General features: G+C 37.8%; 1 protein-coding gene across 1 annotated transcript in view; it reads left to right on the plus strand.

Annotated features, from left to right (window-relative positions):
• The window catches only part of LYST (lysosomal trafficking regulator), a 179,766-nt gene that overhangs the window by 126,489 nt on the left and 33,480 nt on the right, over positions 1 to 19,797 (plus strand). The window contains exons 40-45 of the mRNA XM_058542978.1: positions 1,366 to 1,518; positions 4,869 to 5,113; positions 9,024 to 9,090; positions 10,451 to 10,607; positions 14,298 to 14,438; positions 17,675 to 17,892. Coding sequence (XP_058398961.1) covers positions 1,366 to 1,518; positions 4,869 to 5,113; positions 9,024 to 9,090; positions 10,451 to 10,607; positions 14,298 to 14,438; positions 17,675 to 17,892 — 981 coding nt within the window. The remainder of the gene's footprint in view (positions 1 to 1,365; positions 1,519 to 4,868; positions 5,114 to 9,023; positions 9,091 to 10,450; positions 10,608 to 14,297; positions 14,439 to 17,674; positions 17,893 to 19,797) is intronic.

The raw sequence follows: 19,797 nt of genomic DNA on the forward strand, positions 1-19,797 counted from the left end.
AGGACTAATGCTCTCCAGGAGATCCAGCCTTCCCTTGGTCACTTCGTCATCTTACTTCTTCTGCCAACCACATAGAAGGGGAATGTAGCTGTTTGGTACGTGCTGGTTTGTGAGCTTACATTCAGTGGGGCTGTATTTGCAGCAGTGCAGCGTTAGTTGCAAGAGACTCTGCTTTGCCTTTGCTAGGTGATTCAGGGGCATGGGAACTGTGTTTCACAGCTTGGGAGTTCCCACGCCGTGCAGATAGGCTGATTTTAACCCGTATCCATGTGAGAGCAGGCCCACAGTTATGAATTCTCAGGGAGAGGCTTTTTTTCTGTTTTCCAGCCAGACCGCAGGCCAAAAGAGACAAGCTTGCTGGTTATTCCTCTTTATTGATAGGCACGTTTGTTTTTCTACTTTTTCATTGGGAACATATCCCTTCACGAGTTTTAGCTTTCTGAGGGAATTTCAGTTCCACACTGTGATTCAGAGAACCCAAGGCCTCATCTTCTGTCCTCAAGTGGATGTTAACCTAAGTCACTTAGTTTCTGCAACTGGGGTGTGTGCATGTGAACACATACACAACTGATTGGTCAAAGTGTCACTTCCTCCTTATAGCTGTTTTTCAAATTTCTCTTTATTTCTGACTCCTGGGGATTTCATTTCGCTTACTTTCTTACAAGCTCAGGTCTATATTTAAAAGAATATTTGCTTAGTAGAATAAGTCAGTCTGAAAAGGCTACATACTGTGTGATTCCAACTATATGACCTTCTGGAAAAGGGAAAACTATAGAGACAGTAAAGAGATGAGTAACTGCCAGGAATTCGGAGGGAGGAAGGGAGAACGAAGCACAAGGGAATTTTAGGACAGTGAAACTATTCTGTGTGAAACTGTAATGGTGGATACATTTCATTAAACATTTTTCAAAACCCACAGAGATGTACACCATCAAGAGTGAACCCTAATGTAAACTAAGGACTTTAGTTAAGAATAATGTATTCAGTACTGGCTAATCACTTGTAGCAAACGTACCACACTAATATAAGATGTTAACGATAGGGAAACTGAGCGTGGAGAGAGGATACATGGGGACTCTCTGTACTATCTGTTTAATTTTCTGTAAACCTAAAACTGCTCTAAAAAATAAATCTATTAAAAAAATAATAAAAATAAAGTCTATTAATCTTTTTTTAATTTCTTAAATTTTACCCAGAATTTTGAAGTGTTTAGTAGTGGGAAGATTTTCACAGAATCTTATCTGCCATTTTGCCACAAAAGAAAGATTTTTCATCTCATTTTGATAATTTTTAAAAATCTAAAATTAAAATGATTATTTATATTTCATGTGAAGCAGATAATCTCATCTATTTCTTTTGTCTTAGAACCTTCAGGGAGAATTGGAACCAGCATCATTTTCCTGGACATATGAAGAAATTAAAGAAGTTCACAAGCGTTGGTGGCAATTGAGAGATAATGCTGTAGAAATCTTTTTAACAAATGGCAGAACGCTCCTATTAGCATTTGATAACACCAAGGTAAATTCAGCTTTATTAATAAATATATATTTTTTGAAGTGATCATGGGACCAGTGTAACTATACTCATACTGATTATATGAAGGTTTAACTTGCCTAAACTTTAATTCACTGTTTCTGAAATCAAATAAAAATTGCCTTATGTCTTAGTCCTAATTAAAGTAAATGCTTGGTTATATTAGGATTATTTTTGTCCTCCAAAACTGTATTAAATTCTGATTCCCCAAAGTGACTGTATCTGTAAAAAGTAAATGAATGAACACATAACCAACCTGAAGAGAATGGTTTAAACTTGATGGTAGACTCCATTTTTGACAAACCCTTTCTTTTTTTTTTTTTTTGGTGAGGAAGGTTGGCCCCTGAGCTAACATCTGTGCCCATCTTCCTCTACTTTGTATGTGGGACGCCACCACAGCATGGCTTGACAAGCGGTGTGTAGGTCCACGCCCAGAATCCAAACCTACGAACCCTGGGCTGCTGAAGCAGAGTGCGTGAACTTAACCACTGCGCCACAGGGCCAGCCCTGACAAACCCTTTCTTGACCCCCACATCTCTTCAGCTGCTATTTGTCTGCTCTCCTTTATAGGAAACCTCTTGGAAAAATTATATGCTTGCTGCCTCCAATTCCTGCCCTCCTATTCTCTTTTGAAATGCTCCAGTCAGAATTTCTTCTCACCATTCCACCTATAACTTCTCTGGCCTGGGTCACAGTGACCTCCATGTTGCTAAACCCTATGGTTATATTTCTTAGTCCCCATCTTACTTGACCTATCAGCAGCATTTGACACAGCTGATTATTCTTTCTTAAAAGAAAAAAAAAACCTTCCTCACTGGACTTCTGGGTTATCAGCTCCTCTTACATTTCCTTTTACCTCACCAGCCATTCCTTCTCAGTCTTGTTCACAGATGCTTCCTCGGAGTGTTTCAGGGCTCATTCTTCAGACCTCTTCTCTTCTCATCCAGTCTTGTGACTTTAAATACTATCTGTAGTCCAACAACTTACAAATTTATATTCCTACCCAAACCTCTCCCCTGACTGCCACACTCAAATGTTTTCTCCCTACTTGACTTCTCCGCTTGGAAGTCTAATTGGCATCTCAAATTTAACATGTTCAAAACTGAACTTCTAATCTTTCCCCAAAAATCTCTCGATAGTTTTCCCCATCTCAGTAAACGGCAACTCCAATTTTCTGATTGCCCAGGCCAAAAACCTTGGGATTATCCTAGACTCCTCTTATTCTCCCATCTTGCACATCTACTCTATCGGTAAGTCCTGTTGGCTCTCCCCTCAAAATACGTCTAGAATCTGGCAACTTCCACTGCTACCGTCCTGGTGTAAGCCACCATCCTCTCTTGCCTAAATCGTTATAATAGCCTCTTAACTGGCCTCCCTGCTTCCATACTCCCCCCTCTTTCAGACTCCTCTCAACACAGCAGCTAACATATGTGGGATCACACCATTCCTCTGCTCAAAACCTTCCAATCACTTCCTGTGTCACTTCATTAAAGCCAAAGTCCTTACAATAGCCTAATAAAAGCATTGAATGATCTGGCACCTTGTTAACTCTCTGTCCTTATCTTCTACCATTCTATCCCTCACTCTCTCTACTCCATTGATGGTGACTTTCTTTTCCTTAAATATGGCAGACACACTGATGCCTCAGGGCCTTTGCACTTACTGCTCCTAGGAGTGCTGCCTGGAATGCTTTTCTTCTTAGAAATGCACATGACTCACTCTCTCACTTTTTTCAAGTTCCCTGATCAAATATCTCCTCATCAGAGAGACTTCCCTGACTACTCTAAATAAAATAGCAACCTGTCTCTCACTCCTACCCCCAGCATCCCTTATCTCCTTTACTTTACTCCATAGGACTTAATAGCATCCAACGTTGTCTCTCCAATAGAATGTAAGGACTTTGTTTTGTTAAGTGCTATATCTTCAGCACCTTGAACATACTGGTATGTAGGTGCTCGATAAGTATTTGTTGAATGAATGGCTGCTTCCTTTTTCTTGCAGAGTTTGGTATGCAGACTATCATAAATTCCCTTCCATCAACCTTAGCTTCAGCAGTTGACAACCTTCAGATTTAGAGTATAGGTTTAGGTTTTTTTTTTGTCTTGAACTTATTCTTTTTTTTTTAATTGTGGTTAAAAATACATGACATAAAATTCACCATCTTAACCATTTTTGTGTGTGTGTGTGTGTGTGTGTGTGTGTGTGTGTGTGTGTGAGAGGAAGATTAGCTCTGAGCTAACATCCATTGCCAATCCTCCTCTTTTTGCTGAGGAAGATTGGCCCTGGGCTAACATCTGTGCCCATCTTCCTCTACTTTATATGGGATGCCGCCACAGCATGGCTTGACAAGCGGTGCATCTGTCTGTGCCCGGGATCCGAACCTGCAAACCCCAGGCCACAGAAGCGAAACGCACGAACTTAATCACTACGCTACTGGGCTGGCCCCCCATCTTAACCATTTTTAAGTGTACTGTTCAGTAGTGTTAAGTATATTCACATTGTTTTGAAACAGATCTCCAGGTTTAGGTTCTTAAACGCTCTGTGATCTTGCCTATTCCGTAATGATAGCTACATTTTCTCATTCTTTTCATTTACTTTTATTCCCATTTCTGATTATCTACATCTGTGGCTCTTCTTCCTATACCTGAACCACATGCACATTTAAGATGGATATTTTAAATTTGTTCTTAGCAGAGGCCTGGCTTGTCTATTTTTTTCCATTTATTACTAATCGTCATTTAATTGCTTTAGAAGAAATCAGAATACCCTTTTCCTTTGACAGAACTTCTGTGAATCTCTAAAAAAGTTTATGTATTAGTTTTCAATCAGTAATGAAAATCGAATATCCTATTTTACATAGGATATTTCATTTCATTCTCATAAAATAAATATCATTACCCCCCATATTACAGATGTGATAGCTGCAGCACAAAGGGTTTAAGCAGGAACACGACCATTCCTGTCTAATTCAGAAAACTTTGCTCTTTCTACTAGTTGATGTTGCATTTATTTAGATGAAGATTCTTCTTTTTCCTTTATTGAATTTTCTTTTTTTAGGATCTGTATATAAGTGCCTTTTCTATACAAACTTTTTCTTAGTTTCTTATTAACAGATTTCTCTGGCAGCAAAATGTGGTGATTAAGAGCCCAACCTTTGGAGGAAGACCTGGATTTGAATCTCAGTTCTCCACCAGTTAATGTTATGGGGGAAAAAGATATTTTCTTGGAGGACTTGAGATTATAAATATGCCTATAATATCATAGATTCTATGAAGAAAAGTTTCAATAAGCCTAAAAATAAAATCTGTTTGTTTTTTTTTCTCCTTCCCTTGTAGGTTCGTGATGCTGTGTACCACAATATACTAATGAATAACCTTCCTAATCTTCTGGAATATGGCAACATCACTGCTCTGACCAATTTATGGTATACTGGACAAATTACAAATTTTGAATATTTGACTCACTTAAACAAACATGCTGGCCGATCCTTCAATGATCTCATGCAGTATCCAGTGTTCCCATTTATACTTGCTGACTATGTTAGTGAGACCCTTGACCTCAACGATCCATCAGTCTACAGGTAACTAAAAACATCATCACCTTTTGGCTTCATCCATATGCTGCATTTATTTTGTTAATGTTCTTAATCATGAGAATTTTTCAACATGCACCAAAATAGAATGACTATATAATAAACCCCAAGATGTCCATCACCCCAACTCAACAATTGCCGAACTTGCATCATCTTTTTTTCTTTTTATTTAAGACAAATCACAGATGTCTTATGTCAATTCTATGTTCTTTAGTACATACCTCTTTAGAAAAAAAATAGAACATTTACTTACATAACCACACCATTATCACATCTAAGAAAATTAATAATTTTATAGTATCATCTACTATCCAGTTCATTTTTAAATGTCCCTTACTTATATCACAGATGTCTTTTTATAGTTGATTTGCTTAAATCAGGCCCAATGTCACCTTTGGTTGCTATGTTTCTAAAGATATACATCTAGAACAGCCTTCACTTTTTTTTATTTTTCTCTTTCCTTCTTCCTGACATGGTTTGTTGAAAAAAACAGGTCATTTATCTTGTAGAATGTGCCCCATTCCCATGTTAGTATTTAGCTTTTTCCTCTAGCTTCTATGTTTCCTAGAGACTGGAAATTAGTTCTAAAGGCTTGCTTAGATTCAGGTTCAACTTTTTTTGGCAAGAATCCTATATAGGTGGTGGTGTGAACTTTACATTGCTCCATATCAGGATGCAAATGATATCCTGCCCTAATGATGCTCAGATTGATCCATGGGTCCAGGCACTCATTGAACGTGTTTCTTTCATTGATGATTATTGCTTGAGTCAGTTATTTCACTTGAGGTTACAAAATGGTGATTTCCTATTCTCTCATTTTTTTTCTACGTTTATTAGAAGAAAACATACAAGATGAGCCTGGAATATTTTATTGTATCAGAGAGCAAGGAAACTAATATAGTCTTATCAAAAACCTTGAAAAGCAAATTTGCACACCCATATTCATTGCAGCATTATTCACAATACCCAAGACGTGGAGGCAGCCTAGGTGTCTATCCGTGGATGAATGGATGGGGAAAATGTGGTATATACATACAATGGAATGTTATTTAGCCTTAAGAACAAAGAAAGTCCTGTTACACGCTATAACATAGATGAACCTTGGGGACATTGTGCTAAGTGGATTAAGCTAGTCACGAAAAGACAAATATTGTGTGATTCCACTTATGTGAGTTGTCAAACTCATAGAGGCAGAGAGTGGAATGGTGGTTGCTGGGGAACAGGGTGGTGCGAGGAGGGAAATGGGGAGTTGTTCAGTGGGTGTAGAGTTTCAGTTTTGCAAGATGAAAAGATTCTAGAGATCTGTTGCACAACAGTGTGAATATGGTTAACACAACTGAACTGTATACTTGAGGATGGTTAGGATGGTAAATTTTATGTTGTGTGTTTTTTACCACAATTTAAAAAAATAAAGCACTCAGGGATCAACTTGAAGTCAGTCTCACTGCCAAAGATAGGAAAATCTGAGCACCAAAAAGAATAAAGACTATAATAGATTGTAACACATTTAAATAAAAAAATACTTAATGATACTTTTTTAAATGTCAAAAAAACAAAGCAAAACTAAACTCATTGGTCACCATTGGATATAACTAGGGCACCAATTCCTTGCTTTTGAAATTTGGCAATTAAAAGAAAAGAATTTAGCATTTTTCTGCCTTTCCTGAAGGAATTGCATTTAGAGTAACTAGCCCTAGTTGATGAAGGTATATTCTATTTAATTAGTTTAAAAATATATATTCTCTTATTTAGTTTAAAGAAAAATTGACTCCAAATACTCTATTGGTATATTAGAGTATTTTAATTATAACTGCTAAATAGTAGGCCTAGTTCGGACAGTTTTTAAGAAATCAGATTCAGTTTAATGTATTTGTCAATTTTAAAAAGAGCAAATGGCACATTATTTATTTTTAGACATTTTTATACAGTGCTGCTGGACATTTAAATTTATACACTACTGGTATCAATAGACAGAATCTTTCTGAAAGGCAATTTAACAATATATAACCAAAGAACTCTTCAAATGTGCAAGCAATTTAACTTCTAGGACTTTTTTCTTAGGATATATTTAAGGATGTGTGCTCTATCAGAAAGGTTCGCATTGGTAATAAGTTTCATGTGGGCAAGAACGCTGTCGGGTTCATTGCTGATAACAGTGCCTGGCACTGCAAGCAAAGATTTAGCCATAAAGATAATCCTCACATCAATTTTTAAAGTAGCTAAAATTTAGAAGCAACCTAAATGCCCAACACTAGGTTTGAGTAAATTGTTATATGTTGCAGCTATTAAAAATGATATTGTAGAAATATATATTATAGGTGGAGAAAGATGTTCTTTTTATTTAACAAGTGAATATACGTACACAGATAAGCAGAAAAACATCTGGAAAGATATATACCAGAGTATTTTTTACCTGTGGGTAATAGTATGTGGCTGATTTTTGGTTTATTCTATTTGCTCATCAGTAATTTCTGATTTTTCAACCACAGCAACAAGTATTACTTGTGTTGAACATAACTGTTTATGCTATTTAGAAAAAAAATGCATGCCAGGATCTTAAACATGATTTCTTTTTTTTTATTTTTTATTTCTTTGCTGAGGAAGATTTGCCCTGAGCTAACATCTGATACCAGTCTTCTCTTTTTTTTTTTGTTTTTCGCTTGAGGAAGATTAGCCCTGAGCTAACATCTGTGCCAGTCCTCCTCTATTTTGTATATGGGTCCGCCACAGCATGGCTGACAAGTGATGTAGGTCCACACCCACGATCTGAACCCACGAACTTGGCCCGCCAACAAGCAGCTCGCCAAACTTAACCACTACACCACAGGGCCTGGTGCCTATGATTTCTCTTCTTTTGAGAAATGAATTTGTATCTATTCTATGAAACTGTTTTTACTTTTTAATGAAGTTTTTAGGATTATAAAAGTCTCAAAAATAAAATTAGTGTGTTTACTATTACTAATTTCAATATCCCTAGCATATAATTAAAAAAAAAAAAGATAGATCAACATCTGGCTAAGCAGACCTCATTTGACTTACTGAAATTTGGGCAAATCTTGATGTTGATCTAGTTACAGTGCCAGATGTTGAAACTCCAGGTGCCTCCATCCTGGTGCCAGACCAGATGGCTCCTCAGCCAGGGAATCCTGTCCTTCCTCATTGGATCTTTTTCTCTTGCTCTTTGAAGTGTCACACAGGGATGCTACTTGACTCTGTACCTTGTAAAAGTGAGGATTCATCCTTGAGTTCTCTTGCCTCCCTGATGCAGTGTGAACACCAGCACAGGCACATCCACACAGGTGCACTCATTCTCTACACCATGCACAATGGTGTCACTTAGCATCTACAAATTAGATAACAAAATATCTATTTCAGTACTCCCACTCCACATCTCAATTTTAAGCATGTGTTGTTTCTTCAGTTTTCACTAACTAGCCTAATAATTACATGGCATCTCCTCATGATCCTATTTCCCGTCCAAACTGCCCTTCACTCTTCACTGCCCAGCTGGTGTAGAGTCTGGAAAATTGGGACAGGAATTTCCAGGGCTTGGTAAGAATCAGCTGCCGTGATTAGCGTCAATTATGAATGGTTCTGGAGGAAGCAGAGGAAGCAGGGAGACGAGGGATAGCAGTAGCTCTTCTTGTATAGTTTACTCCTAAGTCAGGAATTCCTAATACTGGTATGGATCTGTTTAGAAAAACTCTACCTTAATAGTTTATGAAATCATAATTTCAAGTGGTGACTGTTAGTTGTAAAGCAACATGTGTAAGCACTAAACTAAGGGCAGAGTATTTTGTTGATCACTTGTTTACTTACAGGATGCAGACATCTAGGCAGCTTAAGGCTGACAGTATCAAAACACTTGATATTTTTTTCATCATCTCTTCATTTGTAGAAATCTCTCTAAGCCTATAGCTGTGCAGTATAAAGAAAAAGAAGATCGTTATGTGGACACATACAAGGTAGGTTTATTTGTTCCTCATATTTTGGTAAAAACTGGGGTTTTGTTTTATAAACTTGTGTTTTACTAACTTTAAATTTATAGTATTGATTTTCACTTTCTTGTGCTTTGATTGACAGAGAACTGGAAATCATTATATGATTTTAAATTTTATTCTCTGTCTCAATTCTCTGAAAATACTTTTCCCAGGAAAAGAAATACACTTATTGTGGCATAAACTGGAAGCTAATAAAATCATTGTTATATTCAAATATGTAAATAATTTTATTCCTTATAAAAACCACATTTCCAGAGACCTGCTATTTGTATCCCTTAGTGTTATTTATATAACAATATCAGCATATTTATAATATACCATAATCCCTTATTATTCATATTCAGCATATTATGCATTAGTTTATTGACAGAAATTTACCATAAACTTTAAAAATAGAAATTAATTACCTATTTCTGTGAAATTAATATTAATGGAATTCTGTTGGAAATTCAAGAAAACTCATTAGCCACGTGTTGCATTCTTTACAACAGTATCAAGTGGGAGTGGCTAAAGCAATTTTCTCATATTCGCCACATTATTTTATGTCACAGTTCCAGAAGGATCCCTCCAAGCATCTTATAGCTGTCACTGCTTGATTCTTCTGCAGTTAATAATGAGGCAGTGCTATGACAATCAAGAAGTGACTCCGAAAATTCACTATCACCTGACTTTGTTATCAGAGCCAGACAGAAGCTATGGGAGATGAGAATAGTGACAGATATTAAATATTTGGTTGAGCTTCCTACTGTATGATGGGAAGATAAGATTAGTGAAAAATCACCATATTCTTTTTTATCTGTGTAACTACACTGCAAAGCGGCCATAAAATGTTATATTAATACCTAAGAATTCCAATAATATGATATAGTTTGTACATTTCTATTGCTTTCCACTGCTAGAAAAGCATTTCTGTAAAGGACATAGCATTACATTTTGAAACCCTCTTTTAAAATGCAGATGTCTCTAGTGATAGTAGCAGCTCTCATTTGAGCACTTGATCAACTTAGACATCATGAGCTGTTAGTTGAGAGCCAGAGTGCTGGGAGGTAGGGTGCAGAACAGGTGGGTTTTCTATGAGGGAATGAGAGAGTAAAGGTGCAGACTGTGTGATGCTTCTCGAGTGTACATGCCTGAGCAGGGCACCAAAGAGGAGACTCCCAGATGCTGAAGGTGGCTGGGGTCTGAACACCAGTGGGAGGGCAAGCCATGGAGAATGGCGTCAAAGGGGTAGTAGAGAAGGATAGAAAGGAAAACGAGCTAGGCTTTTCCAGCTTTCCCTGGAGCTCACTCTCATGAATTCTCTCTGATTCTCTGTTTCCTTCAGTACTTGGAGGAGGAATACCGCAAAGGAGCTAGGGAAGATGACCCCATGCCTCCCGTGCAGCCCTACCACTACGGCTCCCACTATTCTAACAGCGGCACTGTGCTTCACTTCCTGGTCAGGATGCCTCCTTTCACAAAAATGTTTTTAGCCTATCAAGGTGAGGATGGTTTTATAACTACCTAAAAAGTCATATTGGGTCATTAGAAAAAAAATCTTGACTGACTTCCTGAGAACGTTTTGAGACTAGTCAAACCACAGGAAAAAGAATTCTGTTTATTCCTTTGACAAAATTTTCCTAAAAAAACCTACAGTAAGCCAAATCATTTTGCTAATGTCTCAAATTTTGGCTTCAAATTAAACATGTCTAAGTTTATAAAAATGCAATTCACTTTTTAAAAATTAAGATGTAATTCACATACTATAAAATTTACCCTTTTTACCCTTTTAAAGTGTATGCAGTTCACTTTTTAAAGATGCTCAACTTAATAATTATTTCAGATCACATGAGTTATCTTTGAATCCAAAAGGGAGGGAACACATTATTGTAATTTATTATAAATAACTAGTTAACAGGAAAGCCACACTGCCGCCTTCACCATAGTGACTTTCTTTTTTTTTTTTTTGTGAGGAAGATCAACCCTGTACTAACATCTGCCAGTCCTCCTCTTTTTTTTGCTGAGGAAGACTGGCCCTGGGCTAACACCCGTGCCCATCTTCCTCCACTTTATATGGGACACCACCACAGCATGGCCTGACATGCAGTGCATCGGTGCACACCCGGGATGCGAACCGGCAAACCCCGGGCCGCGCAGTGGAGTGCGCGCACTTAACCTCTTGCGCCACTGGGCTGGCTCCCATGGTGACTTTCTAGTTAATAATCTTGTACCTCAATGTTTTAAGTGGGAGCCTGCAGGCTGAAGATGACTTAGATAGAGGTGAATTTACTGATTCATGTGCAAACAGGGACACACCCATCTATCGTTCCTAATGAGAACTGTGGTATCAGCTCTGTAGTTGTTCTTAATGGCACCCAGAGGCCTTTATGGAATCATTATCCATTCGTTTACTCAACACTGCTTGAGGGCCGGCCCGTGGCTTAGCGGTTAAGTCCGTGAGCTCCACTACTGGCGGCCCCTGTTCGGATCCTGGGCGCGCACTGACGCACCACTTCTCCAGCCACGCTGGGCCCGCGTCCCACATACAGCAACTAGAAGGATGTGCAACTATGATGTACAGCTATCTATTGGGGCTTTGGGAAAAAAAAAAAAGGAGGAGGATTGGCAAAAGGAGCCGGTCTTCCTTGGCAAAAAGAGGAGGATTAGCACGGATGTTAGCTCAGGGCTGATCTTCCTCACAAAAAAAAAAAAAAAAACACTGCTTGAACTTCTTTATATATTTTTACTCATATACAACCTCTTGGAGGAATGAATTTTGTATTCTCTCTACTTGGTCTATAAAAGGGACTTTCTTACCCAGTCACACATTGCTTAACAATGGAGGTACGTTCTAAGAAATATGTTGTTAGGCAATTTCATTGTTGTGCAAACATCATAGAGTGTGCTTACACAAACATAGATGGTATAGCCTAGTACACACCTAGGCTGTATGGTACTAATCTTATGGGACCACCGTCATATATGCGGTTTGTTGTTGACTAAAACGTCATTATATAGTGCATGACTGTATTTGTCCCTCTGTAAGTATACAAAACAAATGTTCCACATGACAACTGTTCAAATATTTGAAGATTTTTGCCCTGTCCCCTTTCTCCCTCTCAGTCTTGTTTATCCCCAGGCTAATTATCCTTAGTTAATTTGACATCAGATTGAAAGCCTCTTATATGCAAGGTCTTATCCCAGCTGCTGCAAGGAATACAAAAAATAAATAAGACAGTTCTGTACTTAGTAAAGAGTTCTAAAAACTAATGTCTAAGCCATCCTTGTTTGCTCTGGTTTCCAAACCTGTCATTATTCTGATCATCTTTCTGGACGTGTTCTGATTTGTGAATGTCCTTATTAAAAAGTGATAGTCCAAATGAAAAAGAGTATTTCAAATGTGGTTTAGGACCACTGCAGTGTATAACACAATTGTTACTGCCCTCCATTTCTTTTAATGTAGACCAAGAATCTATTAATATAAAATTCCCAATCAACTAAAATTTCTTACTTTTTTTTTACATATTGCTATTATGCTAGATTTTCTTCATTGTGTATTTAAGAATGATTGGAAAAGAAAGGGAGACTAACTCAATCCACATTCAGTTTCATCTGATGAGCTTAAAATGATTTATGTTGACTTTGAATTTATTTCTAGACTTCTGATTTAGTCCAGGGTTTCTCACCTTGGCACTGTAGTCATTTTGAGCTACATAATTCTTTGTTGTGGGGACTGTCCTGTGCATTGTAGGATATTTAACAGCATCCCTGGCCTCTACCCACTGGATGCCAGTGGCATCCCCCCACCCAGTTGTGAGAACCAAAAATGTCTCCAGACATTGCCCCAGGGGACAAAAGTGCTAGGTTTAGAACCGTTAGTTAGTACATGCATGTTGTAGATTATGGGAATTTGTAGTATTACTTTTTTAAAAAATTAAGGAATTACAGAGAAAAACCTGAACAGAACCCTCGGTGTGCTTCTCTTGTTCCACAATTCTGTAGTCTCTACTCTAGATACTGTGACTCCACCATAGCCTTACAGAATTACCTTTAATTCTTCTGGATTCCATTTAGATTGATAACTTTATCTCCTAAGTGAGTTAGTAAATATTTCTTTAAGTGGCCTTCCCTACTTTCTGAGAAAAAAAGAACTATTTATAAACTTCATTTCTTCCCAGATTTTATTTAGTGGCCAGCCAATGCTAACTGACTTGACAGAATAGATGAGAAAGTAATAGAAGTAATAGAAAATGTTGTCTGGCAGATCAGCTCAGGCTTGAGGAAGAAATTTAGCATATCGTTTTAAAATTGTGCCTTGCCTAATGCTGAGATCTGTCTGTGACAGACTGTCTGTGACAGTCTCCAGATGAAAAGATGTCTTCAAATTTCAGCAAGTTCAGAGGAGTTGTAGATGGTACAGCATAGTTCCTAAGAAGCATCTGCAGTGTTTTCAGGGACTGGCCTTTGGATATCATTTAATATTCTAGGCCTGCCCTATGGCTAGGAAGTCTATTAACTGTTGACAGAAAAGAGACAGGGTCAAAACTCAATTCTATATTAGTAGTCTACACCAGAAAAACTTAACAAAGGAGTGACTATGCTTAGCTTTATTTTCATTCATAGGAAATTTCACTTAATTCTTTAGCTTAGGGTTAGAACATCTAAAAAGCAATATCCCACCCCACCGCACCCTCCCCCACTGCCCAAGAAAAGAAAAGAAAGAAGGAAAAGTAATCTTCACAATTAGAGGTGAAGGAATAGTTTTGCTTCTTGGTGGGGAAAAAACTATTTTACCTACTTAGCTTTAATTTTCTTTTTTATTCATTCACTCAATAAATAAGTCATTATTGAGTGTGTAGTATGTGCTAGATATGGGTGATACCCCAGGTCCCTGCTTTTATGGAACTTTCATTCTACTTGAGTAGACAGATAGTAATCAATTAAACAAATAAAAGATATAAATTTATCCAGTTACATGTGTCATGAAAACACAATACAGATTAAATAATATAATGTCTCAAATTATGTATAGAATTATTTATTTTCAAGAACATGAATAACCTCTCTTAAACTATGGACAAACAAAATGAACATCATTTTAATCTTTTTGAAGTAGCAGAAGTAAATTATAACAGGCTTCAGATGGAATCAGGTCTTTGTGTCTTAGTTGTATTATTTGTACTTCTTTATAGATCAAAGTTTTGACATTCCAGACAGAACTTTTCATTCTACAAATACAACTTGGCGCCTCTCATCTTTTGAATCCATGACTGATGTGAAGGAACTTATCCCAGAGTTTTTCTATCTTCCAGAGTTCTTAGTTAACCGTGAAGGTATGGCAGTAAATCATTTCTAATTTATATTTCTGAGGGTTTGTAGTTATTTTGTAACTTTCCAAAAATAAAAATAGCTTTTGTAAGTCCTAAAATTTTAGTCCCCAAATAAGAGAAATACCTTTATTTATGACGTGTTAATTTTATTTCCAAGTGAACTTGAGGATTTTAAGTATTTTATAGGACTGAATATATTTGGAAAACTGTAACTTTTAACTATAAACAGCATTTGTAAACATGTATTTTAATTTTGTTACAGAAATTGCTTTATTCTTTTTCTGATTGCAAAAGTTAGAATATGCTCTTTAAAAAAAGTCATGAATTTATTGAAAGTACAATGTAAATCAAAATCTCAGTGATTTTATGAGGAATGATCAACTTAGAAATAAAACAGTCTAACCAGAATTATCTAATAATGAAAAGGGATTCTAGAGGATAAAAGCAAATTTTCTGTGGTGCTAGTTGACCAAGAATCTTGGCCAACCTTACCTGTTCTTTAATGAAAGATCAGTCAACCCTTTAAGAGGTATCTTTGGGTCGTTTTCCTACATTACTTAATTTCATATTTTTATGTGACCTTTAGGAATATATGAAATTGAGAATTGTATCTTTAGAGAAGTTAGTATTGGGCAAATTACTTTATTTTATTTAATTTTTTTTTGGGAGGAAGATCAGCCCTGAGCTAACATCCATGCTAATCCTCCTCTCTTTGCTGAGGAAGACCAGCTCTGAGCTAACATCTATTGCCAATCTTCCTCCTTTTTTTTTTTTCCCCAAAGCCCCAGTAGATAGTTGTATGTCATAGTTGCACATCCTTCTAGTTGCTGTATTTGAGACGCGGCCTCAGCGTGGCCAGAGAAGCAGTGTGTCGGTGCGCACCCGGGATCCGCACCTGGGAACCAATCCCGGGCCGCCAGTAGCAGAGCGCGTGCACTTAACCGCTAAGCCATGGGGCCAGCCCTGGGCAAATTACTTTAGAATTTTATTCTATACTAACTGGCCTCTCTGGGATTATTTGGAGAATGATTAATAAGTCCATGCTGCTAATTACCTGGAGCGTGTTTCATAGTGTTGGCCAAGTGAGAAATGCCTCAGTGAAATATCAGCACCTGCAGTTGGGGTACCTGCCTTATAGCTTTCAATTGGAAACTCATATTTAAATCTACAGCTTGTTTTCTCTATCCATGGTTTCTTATATGTATGTTCTAGTCATCTATGGCTGCATAACAATCCCAACACTTAGTGACTCAAAACAACAACAAAATTACTGCCTATCACAGTTTTTGCAGGTCAGAAATTCAGGAACAGCTCAGCTAGGTGGTTTTCGTAGTTTTGTTCAGGGTCTCTCATGCAGTTGCATTCAGACTGGCTGGAGCTGGAACAGCCCCGGAAATGGAGCAGCTGGGGGCTGGCGGGCCTCTCTCTCTTCCATATGCTTTTCCGTATGGTCTCTCCACATAGACTGCTTTGGGCTTCCTCACAGCATGGCAGCCTCGGACATCCTACTTGGCAGCTCAGGGTTCCAAAGGCGAGTGTCCCAGGAGAGAGAGGAACAGAAGCTGTGTGGCCTTTTCCAACCTAGCCTTGGAGGTCACACAGTGACACTGCCACTGCATTCTGTTTGTGAGGCTGTCACAAATGCCTGCCCACATTGAAAAGGAAGGAGCATAGACTTTGCCACTTGATGGAGGAGTAACAAGATTCTGGAAAAGCATGCAAGACAGCAGATGTTGTTATAGCCATATTTGAAAAATATAATTTGCTATAATGTATATCGTGTCATTTCCTGTCAGCATTCTCATGGGCCTCTGATTGTACCTCCAGTCATCTGCTCTGGTCTACCTTTATGATATATCCCCAGAGCACCTGAAAGTTGGGACTGATCTGCCTTTATAGAGACTCCCTGCAGCTCAGCCCCTCCCCAGCTCAATCCTTAGATGCCTCATTCACTACTGTTAAATCAGTAAGTTCCTGCTGCTCCTCTCGAAGCTGCCCGCATAGAGTTCTTTAGGTGCTCAGCCAGTTCATCCTAAATCACCTGCAGCTGTCTATAGGATGACCACTGAACTTTTTGAGATGACCCCCACCCCCTCTCCATGTTAATTTTATATTAGCCCTTGGTTTATATTTCACATCATATCATTTCAAAATACTTCCAAAATTAGTGAAGATCCTTCTAACTTTTCACAGGATCAAGAAGTAGGCAGAGGGCCGGCCCCATGGCTTAGCGGTTAAGTGTGCGCACTCCACTTCTGGCGGCCCAGGTTCAGATCCTGGGCGCGCACCGACGCACCGCTTCTCCGGCCATGCTGAGGCCGCGTCCCACATACGGCAGCTGGAAGGATGTGCAACTATGACATACAACTATCTACTGGGGCTTTGGGGGGGGGGGGAGAGTAGGCAGACAGCAACTTAATTTTATGTGGAGTGTAATCAGCTTTTAAGAGGTCCTTTTTAATTTTTATTCTGTTATGGTGTTCAGATTTTCTGTCCAAAAAGGTATCACAAAAAATCATTTCTGTTCAAAGGTAACATTTCTTTTAGGACAATTTTTTTAAATAAACACTTCTAAGATTTTTGTGTATACTAATAGGCTAATGAGACAATTAGATAACAGCTAATTTATATCACAGAAGAACCCTGTTATTCAGTGTGTTGGGATAGTTTTGTTGTCCACAAGAATGCTTACTAGAAATGAAGTCAGAACAGACGTATAGACTTAGCATAAAATTAATAGATGAAGACACTTCATTCTAGGAATGTGTATACTTTGTATTAGTTGGGTTTTTTAAACTACAGAATGCTAGTATTTACTAAATATAGTCTTAAATTTATTGTGCTGTTAACACCAATAATTCAGAAATGCTTTTACAAAGCCTTAGTTTGATTTTAATTAAGTTTACAGTTGAATAGATATTTAAGCACTTATTGCATTTGAAGATTTGATAAGTGGAATATTGAAATTAGCAGGCAATGATTTTCTGTTTTTTTCAGTAAGATATAAAATGGTAGAAGGGTAAAGTTGTAAGATCTCAAATTTAATTAGGATAGCATTAATCCATGTAGCTCTATTAGTAAGTAAGTAGATGAGCAATGGTGTTACTATCCTCTTTGCTGCTCCTTTTCCTGGTTATAGCACGCAATAAATGTTTCTGTAAACTCTTAAGACCTGCTCAGTGGGCCAAATGAAGCATGCTTTGGGGGAGATAAACATTAATGTTAATCTTCTCTTTTAGGTTTTGATTTTGGTGTGCGTCAGAATGGTGAACGGGTTAATCACGTCAACCTCCCACCTTGGGCACGTAACGATCCTCGACTTTTTATCCTCATCCATCGGCAAGCTCTAGAGTCTGATTATGTGTCCCAGAACATCTGTCAGTGGATTGATTTGGTATTCGGGTATAAGCAAAAAGGGAAGGCTTCTGTTCAAGCCATCAATGTCTTTCATCCTGCTGTAAGTGACTCTATAAATCTGCATTTATATAGGGTAGAATCTGAATATTTAAAGGTTAGCTGTTAGGCTGTTTCTTTAAAATACCCAAGTTATCAAAGAGACTTGGCAATGACACTAAACAGTTACCCAAGATTTTTCAGGTTTTATATTTCACCTCTTTAAAAATACCTAAGATACTGTCTGTTGGGGGTTCCCCAAGACTACCCCCAGGTTGGATGAGGACTTAAAGACTCAGCATATAGTCGTACTTACAGCTAAGGTTTATTACAGTGAAGGATACAAAGCAAAATCAGCAAGAGGAACAGATGCATAGGGCAAAGCTGGCGGACACAGGCACAAGCTTGCAAAAGACTTCTCTCAGTGAATCACAAAGAACACACTTACTTTCTCCAACAACAAATTGTGACGACATGTATGATCTTGTCTACCAGGGAAGTTCATTAGAGACTCAGCGCCCAGGGTTTTTATTGGGAGCTGGTCATGTAGCCACCCTCTCTCTCACATGTACTGAAATTCCAGACTTCCAGAAGGTAAGCAGGTGTTCAGTATAAATCACATTGTATAAACAGTTTAGGCATAGTGAACCACTCTTATCAATTAGAGAATAGTGGGAACTCTCCAAAAATCCATGTTCTCCGATACCAGACTAGGGCCAACCTTGCAAGCAGGCCTTTCCAAGGAGAGCAGTTCAGGCCTGCCATGATAACTCTTTTCTGTACACTATCCTATATACATATTCTATTTTAAAATGACGTAATTTTTCCTTATTGCAAAAACAGTATTTGTGCCTCGTTAGAAAAATGTATGAGATACAGACTGCAAAAGAAAGAAATTTAAAAATCAACTTTGATATCACCATCCAGAGATAAATATCAAAACCACCTTCTAGACTTTTTTCTATATGTATATATCATTCCATTTATATAACAATAATATTAATACTAATTATTATTCCAAAATATGGCTATATGATAATTTATTTAACCTATCCCCTATTGTTAGATATTTAGTTAGTATTTGTTTACTATTAAAATTAATATTCCTGAGGTCATTTCTTTATGTACATCTTTAGTTCCTTAAAATAAATTCCTAGAAGTAAAATTGTTACATTTTCACATATACTTTTTGATGTTGTTACATAGGCTACCTCTTTTTAAAAAAATCTTATGTGTTCAAGAAACGTTTATTTTGCTAGACTCTGGGGATGTGAAGGTAAGTAAGATTCCAATAGGGAGAGCAGTGCTAGAAAGAAAGTTGGGGTAGTTGGGCCTGCCTGGATGTGGCAGTGGAGTCCAAATGAGGCCTCTCGAGGGAAATTCCTCAAGGGATGAGATGTTAAAAGGAAAACTATGAGGAGAAAGCTATTTCCTGGTGTTGCCTAGTGGCTGCTCAAGACAACAAGTATACCAACTTACCCATTAATCCACTACATAGACGTTTAGCCTTTGTTTTCCTAACATTAAAATTAGAAGGTAGAACTGAAAAAACAATGGAAAAGATCAATGAAACTAAGAGCTAGTTCTTTGAAAAGATAAACAAAATTGACAAACTCTTAAGCTAGATTCACCAAGAAAAAAAGAGAGAGAGCTTAAAATTAGGTGGTGGAGGGGCCAGCCCCGTGGCCTAGTGGTTAAGTTCACATGCTCTGCTTTGGCCCAGGGTTCACAGGTTCAGATCCTAGGCATGGACCGATGCACTGCTTATCAAGCCATGCTGTGGGAGGCATCCCATATATAAAGTAGAGGAAGATGGGCACGGATGTTAGCCCAGGGCCAATCTTCCTCAGCAAAAAAAAAAAAAAAAAAAAAACCAGGAAGATTGGCAACAGATGTTAGCTCAGGGCTAATCTTCCTCACAAAAACAAAAAAATTAGGTGGTGGAATTAGATTAATCTTGGACTTCCCC

The sequence above is a fragment of the Diceros bicornis genome, chromosome 6 (assembly GCF_020826845.1).
Source record: "Diceros bicornis minor isolate mBicDic1 chromosome 6, mDicBic1.mat.cur, whole genome shotgun sequence".
Lineage (NCBI taxonomy): Eukaryota > Metazoa > Chordata > Mammalia > Perissodactyla > Rhinocerotidae > Diceros > Diceros bicornis.